The sequence below is a fragment of the Tupaia chinensis genome, unplaced genomic scaffold (genome assembly GCF_000334495.1).
Source record: "Tupaia chinensis unplaced genomic scaffold, TupChi_1.0 Scaffold143651_1, whole genome shotgun sequence".
NCBI lineage: Eukaryota > Metazoa > Chordata > Mammalia > Scandentia > Tupaiidae > Tupaia > Tupaia belangeri.
Window position 1 is genome coordinate 1,146,996 of NW_006203500.1, and position 8,986 is coordinate 1,155,981.

At 52.7% G+C, this 8,986-nt stretch overlaps 1 protein-coding gene across 5 annotated transcripts in view; it reads right to left on the reverse strand.

The window, feature by feature from the left end:
* TBC1D22A (TBC1 domain family member 22A) overlaps window positions 1–8,986 on the reverse strand; it is a 386,589-nt gene that overhangs the window by 168,754 nt on the left and 208,849 nt on the right. For 4 of the 5 annotated variants that reach the window (XM_006164615.3, XM_027766747.1, XM_027766748.1 and 1 more), the window contains one exon: window positions 5,615–5,724. The exons of the other annotated variant lie outside the window; for it this stretch is intronic. In XM_006164615.3, the coding sequence (XP_006164677.1) occupies window positions 5,615–5,724 (110 nt within the window). The remainder of the gene's footprint in view (window positions 1–5,614; window positions 5,725–8,986) is intronic. 5 annotated transcript variants of the gene reach the window in all.

An 8,986-nucleotide genomic window follows, 5' to 3' on the forward strand; every position in this document is an offset into this window, starting at 1 on the left:
TGTTTTTAAAAAAAAAAAAAAAATGCCGGCACCTTAGCAGAAATCATGGCAGCGCCACCAGACTGAGCCAGTTGCCACTGTATTTGGGACTACCCATTCACAGTTTAAAAACAGTAATAATAATAAAACAGACCACCAGGCAATTTCACTTATGGAGGCCTTTGATGAAGTACAAAAAAATTACTGATTTTATCAATAACTATGTTCAACCCAGACCATTGCATAAATGCTTTCTCAGCATTTCACGTGGCAGTACAGGAAGGATACGTGAGCCCCTGTGATGACAAACCCCAAGAAACAGGAGCTTTTTCAAGAAAATCACTTGGTGCAGTTGTGCCGGCTGTGAGCTGCACTGGACACTTTCCTCAAGGAACATCTTTATCAAAGCTCATCTAGTTATTTGTTCCAAGAGGTACAGACAAACACAGAAACAGACCCCCACAGGGTCTCAATGCCACAATCTTCCCAGGCCTCCATCGGCCTGACCGTGGGCATCCACACACCTGGCACGTGCAGGAAACCTTGGGACACGAACCCAGGACCTTCCCAAGGGCTTCAGCGACACAGAGCACTGCAGGGCCACTAAGCCATCAGAGCTGGCCCGATGGCTTAGTCAGTTTTACTTCCAAGAATGACTAACAGATTAGTTATTCAAACTGGGTCTCTGGCCAGACATTCCCATCCCACCCCCCCCCCCACAAAAGTCAGCATGTTGCTTGCAAGAATGATGGACAGCACTTGCCACCAATGATACCTGAACTTGGAAGCACAGATCTGAACCCTGAAAGAATAACACTCGGGACCTGACAGCCTCTTTGGTGAGATGGCAGTCATACCAGCAAATGCGGTTTTCAACATCGCATAAGAAAATGTGACAACACCAAGAACTGAGTGACTCAGTCATCACTTTCCACGTGACCAGTGCGTGAGACAGAGCCACAGACAGAGAAAAGCATGGAAGCAGGTGGGCCACCGGTAACGTAACGGGCTACAGCACAGTCGCTGATGTGGACACACAGAAGAGCCTTAGAGAACCACCACTCGGGTACAATCTACACACATACTACGGGACGGTATTTTAAAAGTCCACAGTTACCTGAAAAAGCGACTAAAATGCTCCATTTCAACTATATACCTGTGTAAGGTTGGATCTTCTTCACGTACTTCAAGAAAAACATTACGAGTTTTTTAAAATTTGAATATCCTTTTCTCTACTAAGAGTTTTCCATCTTCGTGCTAAGCTATTTTTACTGAGTTTTTTTTTTTTTCTTTTAAGAGTTTTTGTCATAGGGTATGTGTACTCGCTGAAGAGAGACAGAGCCAGGGAAAGTGAGAAATTGCCCTGCAGAGGGCATGGCCAACCCGCATTCCCTTTTTCTCCATTCTCCTCTCGGGATTTTGGGGGCACACACACATGCACCAGTGTGAATTTCAAGCCGTCGGACCCAGGGCTTGAACCACAGTTGGCCATGTGGGAGTCCAGCACTTTAACCACCACCACCCCAAAATTATGATAAATCTAATGTTAGAAGCATATATGACAATTCTGCTGTCTTCTCTAAACTAAGACAACAAGGGGGTTTGCAGAAATGTACAATGATGCCTTTCTTTTACTAAACATTTTTGTTTTGGAAATAGTAATCATACAAATATGTCTCTCGTAATAGTATTCACTAGTTACGTTACTTTTTATTAACTAAACCACAAAATGTGTGCTGTTTGAAAACTGTAAAGCCTGTCCTCTGCTTATTACTAACCTCGAATACAGGAAACACCAAGAGAAGGAACCCACATACATGACGCCCCTCTGGCTTCCTCAAGAACTGCTGCCAGAGTGCAGACGTGGGACTGGCTTGCCCCCCGGGGAGCCACTTACTCTGCTCTGGCCGGCACCTGGAATCCTACGCTGGCCCAGTGCTGACACTATTTTCACACCTTGCCGGGCAGCAAAATCTCAACGCCTGGTCATTTCCCGGGTTGACAATTCCCTCGAATTACACGGTCAGGTGACCACTCTTCACCTCTAAAGGGTTTTCCTTGTCCTCGAGGGGCCGATGGTGAATTTTAAGTGGCTTCTGCTCAGTCCTGCCCACCATTCCCAGGCATCTGTTGGGAGGGGGTGTTTCCTGTCATTTCTTTTCCTCTGCCGCCCTCTTAGTGGGCTGGATGCCTCCCCCAGAATGTGCAGGCCTCATCTCTGTCAGCGTTCCTCCCTCCCCAGCCCGCCAGGCTCTGAACTCCTAGGGGACGGCACATGATGCCAAATCCGTGCTCCGAGAGCCTCCAACAGGCCCCAGGCACCTGGGCAGGGCGGGCGCTCACTCCCCTGGCCACGTCGGCAAAGCTAACTGACTAACGGCTGAGGTCTAGTGGAATGCGAAGTGCACGCCGAAGTTCCAAGGCACATCCAAAGCACAGCTGCTGCTGCCCAGGCCGCCCGTGGGCAAGCTCCAGACATCTGCACATTTCGGCTGGCGCAGGGCATAAGGCAGAGGAGAACACGTAGGTTCGGGGTCCACATGGAGGAATTCAGAAGAAGCCGCGTGGTCTTGGTGAGGGCTTCATCTCTCTCGGCATCCATTTCCTCAGTGGGAGCACCGAGGCCAGGAGGCAGAGCACACAGCGGCATGCAGTTCCCACTTCGGCCCACTGTTACCACCTGCCAAGTATGAAAACCATGGGCCAGCAGGTCCCTCGGTGTCCGCAATCCTCGTGAACAAGAGCCCCTTGTGCCAGATCTAGGCAACTGACTGCCTCCACGGGGTCTCTGACAGTGCAGTGGGATGGTGGCACAACTGGGAAGTCAACAAGAACCAGACAAGGAACTAGCAGTTGGTGTAATGGCTATGTCGCTAGACTCCCATGAAGTCGACAGCGGTTCAAGTCCCGGATCCGGTGGCTTAAACTCACGCTGAGGGCGTGTGTATACGTGCCTAAGATCCCAAAAGGAGAATGGAGAAGAAGGGATTGCAGCAAGGCCATCCCTCCCCGGGGGGGGGGGGGGGGGGTGATTTCTCGCTTTCTGTCTCTCTGTCTCTCTGTCTGGCAAGCACACGCGCCCTATAGCAAAAAGCTCTCTAAAAAATAAAAAAAAAATAAAAAATAAAACAGGAACCAAACAGGACACTGGCAGGGCCAGGCTGAGGGCCTGCCTGTACTGCACAAAACCCAAACAGAAGGCTTTAACTGGGGCACTGACGTGACAGAAGTGGGTGATTAACCAAGTTGGGGGCGGGTGAGGCCAGGAGCAGGGCAAGGAGCTGAGGCAGCAGTGCCCAGTAACAGAGTCCTTGGGGGCTGCCATCCCGGTCCGTCTGTTGTCTCATCTCACTCGGTCCCCTCCCGGTCCCACGTCCTTGGACCTACAATGGTGTGGGACTTACATGCACTATGGCGGTCCCCACGAGGGGCTCTGCTGGGGTGGCCAGGGACGGCCTTACTCTGGGAATCACTGCAGAGCTCCGAAACTCACGGGTAGTGGTAGCGGATAGCCTGAACCTTGCCATGTGAGAACCAGGGGAATCAGCGAGACCCCCGTACAAGATGAACGGCCTCAGCGGACCGTGATGCACCGTGAACACACGCACTGGGAGGGCATTACGCCTCGCACCTGTCAGCACTGCCAATAAGCCACTTCATCAGCCAGCAAGTCTCAGGTGAGAGATGAGAAGCACCATCGATTTCATTGTGCACATGATTTTATTCACAAACAGAAGCAGATAATCTTGTACTTAAATGGCAGAAGCATGATCACTCATGACCAGAGAAGAAACATTTGAAATTTATGAAGTTTTACAATATGATTCAATCTTTTCTAAGGGGGAGGATGAAAAATCTGAAAACATTAACAAAGTATGGGAAATCATGAACTGATACTTGGGCCAAAATAAATCTCTGGCAGGCATATTTTTCTTTACAAGAGATAATATAGTCACAAAGAAGCCTGAACCAGCTGACGGACCTGAACCAGCTGACGGACCTCTCCAAGTGCATGAAGAGCTTCTACTTCCTGTCAGTTCCTAAGTTACCAAAGCAACGTGAGCCCACACAGTGCTCCTCAATAAGCCATTTTAGCTAGTTTGTTCCAACTCAACTTCAGCGTCCACATCTTTTTTTTTTTTGCTATAGGGTGCATACACTTGCCAGAGAGACAGAGACAGAAAGTGAGAAATCGACCCCAGGGGAGGGGGCCACGCCACTATCTCATTCTCTTCTTGGGATCTTGGGCACACATGCACACGTACCCAGTGTGAGTTTTAAGTCACCGAGTCCGGGACTCAAGCCCGGTCGACTGTGGAGTACAGCAATGCAGCCATTATGCCATCTACCTGCTGGCCCCAGAGTCCACTTCTTTAGGCTACACTTGCAAAAAGCCTTGCTTCGACCATTTCCAATCTACTAGCTCAGCTGAGACTTCTTGTGCTGTTGTGACAATGGCTCAAGAGAAGCCAAGCCCTGGCAGGACATGCAGGTGACACGGACAGCACACACCCATCTGCTCATTCCTAGCAGTAGGGCCCCTGCAGCAGGGCCCTGCTGGACTGCCCGCCCCTGTGATAGCGTGTTTGTGACAGGCCATCAGCACGACGGCAGCCAGATGAATCAGGGGTTTTCCCTCAGAAACCTCCTCGGCCAAAACTCCACTCTGCTCCACCCCGCACCACCCCGCCGCCAAGCCCTCCCCCGGCATCGACTATATTCCACACCCAGGTTCTTGGGGGACAGGTGTCCTCCTCACATGGTTCTTAGACGTCTACCTCTGCCCCACATGGAGCTCCCTGGGATGGGCCTCACACCTTCCTTCCCTCCCGTGACTCCTAAGTGCAGGGTGCAGCACCCAGTGGAAAGAGGGTGTCTAGGCTTATAGACCAAAATGCCCCATACCCACAAGAGGGTACATCCCTACCTCAGCAGTTTCCTGGCAACATCCGCCTTCCCAGGCCACATTCCTAACTCACTGCCAACCAGGACTTTGCCAAGCACAGACTCCCTAACGCCAACCTTGTCGCTGGAAGACTGGTGGCTCTCCCAAGATGATCTCAGCACCCACCCCTGCCTGACATGGAGCCCAGCAGGGCCCCACCCCTGGCTTTCAGAACTCCCTCCAACTCATGCATCCCTGGGCGACCAGGCAGGGCTGCAGCGCCCCATGTGCTTGGAGTGCTGGTCACGAAGGCTGGCAGGGCCAAGGGCCGCTCACAGTGCCAGGAGTCACAGATGAGGAGCCGCAGGCCTAGACCTGGCTCCCCTGAGTATGGCTGGCCACACACGAGCATGACGTGTCTGTCATTCACTGCCCACACGCAGTTCTGTGGCTGGGGACTGCTGCTGCCACAGCCAGGAGGTCAGAATCATGGGGACCAGAGAGCGCCCAGCCTTGCCACTGGAGCTCTCAGCAGGGCGTGACTGTCCCCAACATGAGCAGCACTCACACTTCTCAGCCCCAAGGACTCTTACTACTCCAGCCACAGGGACTGAAGCTTCGCACGTGACTAACTGGCATTCTGAGATTCAGGCCTATGGTGTCACGTCCAAGTGCAGGTCTGAGCGGCCTGAGGTGTGGGGGCACCTCTCGGGCCAGCTGGCCGGGGCAGGCCAGGCCGACGGCGCTCACCTGGATGCCATCCAGCAGCTTGCTCATGCACCAGTAGGTGTCGGCCTCGATGTCACGCAGCACCTCCGCGGGCATGGTGGACACGTCCACGGCAGCCACGTCCTCCTCTTCTGCAAGGCACCGAGCATGGAAAAGACGAGGAGCAATTAGCCACACAAAACAAACAAGGCGGAGAGGGGAGCAGGACGGGGAGATGTGGGTGCCGCGCGAGCGCTCCCCGGGCCCATCCGTCATGGCGCTAACAGGCGGCTCGCACAGTCCTCCAGCTCATCACTCAGCCGTTCTCAGCTTTAATACCCAATTAGCTGCAGATAATTAATATTCTGAGTCCTCTCCGATTAATTAACATAATTAATATATTGTAAATTACTGCTTTGCGAGCATTTTACATTCTACTAGAGAGAATCTAGAATATATTACTTAGTCCAAACAGAGATCTGTTTAAAGCTCTGCTTCTAGAGTATGTGCAGATTCATTTGGCAATTATTTCTCTCAAATCTCGTTCCTGAGGTTAGACTATCCAAACCCACACTGGGTGGACACCTCCGCACTGTCATCAAACACCCCAGAAAGCAGTCACAGTTGGGACTCAGTAACAGACAATGGTGCTCCCAATCATTTCCTTCTGAAAGTATAAAAAAGCTAATGAGAAAAACATAACTTAAGTGTTTCTAAAATGCAAAACAGATGCCTAATTAAAATAGCTTATCAGATACTTGAGCAAACTAATTTTAGATTCTTATAAAAATTGCTATCATTCAAGCATAACACTTAGAAATGTTTTAAAAATTATGTATCCTATTTTTAAACTTTAAACTTCTGTTTTATTTTCAAATATACATGGAATCTTTGCAAGGAAAACACTCTTTAAGAAAAGAAACATTTCAACCAAAAACACCTTTAACTCTGGGACTGGCAGGTGGTGTGGTGTTTAAAGGCGCTGGACTCCCACATGGCTGACTGTGGTTCAAATCCCAGACCTAGCAGCTTGCTTTCTCGCTTTCCCTCTCTCTCTCTGTCTCTGGTCAAATTAAAAAAATAGTAACTAAATGGAATTAAATAAACAATTCTTAAAAAAAAAAAAAAAAACTTAACCCTCACAAGCAGGTGAAGTGAGGAGCAATGTAACTGACAGGTGGAGGCCGCGCCAGCCTTCCACACGTTTCTTTACGTGCTTAAAAGTTCATTCACTTGTTTCCTCCATGAGCAACAGAGGAAGAGAGACACAGGAAGGAGAGACAGGAAGGAGTGGGGAGCGGAACAAGCATCCGGAACAAGCCCCCCAACGGGGTCTTCACACCTGGATCCTCCCTGGTCTCGGCCAGCCCGGTTCATGAGCTCCTTGAGAAGTTCGTACATTAAAGGGGAAAATGAAGGCTTTTAACTCAGAAAACACAAACGTTTGGACCTCAAAACCTTGCCAGGTGGTATTAAATTGGGAGGAGCCTGGAGAAAGCAGGTCAGACCTGGGAGGAGGACGCACATGGGTCCACAGCAGGACGACGTGCCCACCGGCCATGGCTCCTCGCCTGGCTCTCCTCTCAGCTTGAGCTCACCTGTGGCACCACGGCTGATGCTGGCACTCAGTAGCTCTGTCCATCCACAAGCCTGCAATGCTACAGGCTCTCCCTCCAGCCAGCAGGCACTGCTCCACCCTCCAGGACCCAGCCCAGCAAGGCGCCTGGCCTCAGAACTCGCCAGCCAGCAGTCTGGCAACCCTGCAGCCTTGCCTGTAGTCTGAGCCCACCCTCTGATGAACCCCACAGTGACTCTGCAGGGAAGATGTCCTCCGGAATTTCTCAGGGCAGACTGGAGCAGGAGGGGTTATCTCCACCAGCGAAGGCGTGCAGAGACCAGGTCTCCAAGCACTCGGCGTGGACAGCGCCCACGCCAACACCAGGCCCACCGCATGGCAAGGTCCTGCCTGCTGGAGCGGACTGCAGAGGTCAAGGCCACAGACACACGCGGAAGCTCCGGCATGAGGTCACCCCTCTCACTGGGATGCGGCTTCGGCAGAATCAATTCAGCATCCCTCCGACTGAGAGCGGACCTGATTGTCTTCTCCAATCTCAGGGAACGGAATCAGCAACAGTAATCAGAGGGCTGCTTTTGAGAAGTTTTCCACCTACTTATTCTCTTTCAAGGGTCTTCCAAGCAAGGAGGTTATTTCCTTAGCTGTCATAAAAGGTAAACAAGGAAATAAAACCCCTACCCCCCAGACCTCAAGAGTCTCTCCTCAGGCCCACAGACGTGGTGGGTCTATCACAGGCCAGACCCGGAGAACAAGGCCCGGTGGGCAGGCACAAACCCTGACTTCTGGGCGGCGGGTCTCAAGAAGGCTGTCTTTGCGCCCTGGTGTAATGGAGTCGTGGCATCTCAGGGACCCAAGGCCATCTGCCTGTGAATGCTGAGAGAATGGGGGTCGCCCTCGTCATTAAGAGGAGATAAACGGCCCCCAGCTGGGAACACCTGCCCACCGTGGACAAAGGCACAAGAGGAGCTCAGGACTCCGTGGCAGCCCCAGGCTGTGACAGGGGAGCCAGAGTCTAGGGGTGGCTGCAAGGAACAGCCCCTGAGAGGGAACACTGCGGGCTCCACGACCCCGCACGTGTGGTACACAGCTCCACAGGAGACAGGCTGCTGCAGGTCCCGGGGGCATGGCCTGGGCAGAGCCACGCAGTGGGCAGGCTTAGCTTCCCACCTGCTAGATGCTGCTCTACTCGCCATGCGCCTGAGGACCAGGGAGCGTCCACACAAGGGGGGACGACGCGTCCTCTGAGGCATCTAACGACCACGACAGATCTCAAAAGGTACAGACTTCACACCAGGCACGCTGCCACCACAGAGCACAGAGGGAGGGCAACAGCAGGCAGGAGACTGGGCCTGGGGCCACCAGGAGCACCCCAGGGCCCAGGGGCCTGTGTCGACGGGGCTGGAAGTCTACAGCCATGCAGCTGACAGCCAGTAGGTGTCCACTCCCTACACACAGCACGCAAAAGGCGGAAGGTGAAAGTACTGGTATGGGTGGAGGGCAAAGCTTCTCGACTAAGATCAGATGTGAAAGGAAAACACAGGCACCAGGAGTTCTAAGCAAGCTCAGGGTTCAGAGAAACATGACTCAGATAAAAAACCGCAAACGCGTGGGTGAGACCTGGGGAGGCAAGCAGAGCTCGGCCACCCACCAACAGACCGGGCTACGTGGGAGTGCCATGGCGGCCACGGGCCATGAGCGTGGGCTCTCAGAGAGCGCGCCCCTCAGGGCCCAGGGTGAGGCTCAGAAATGTCTTCCCTGAGCCACGGAGACGCCCCACGAGCTGCCTGCAGGCAGCCGCTGTGACAGGGGCAGGGGGTGTGCAGCTCACCCAGGCACCG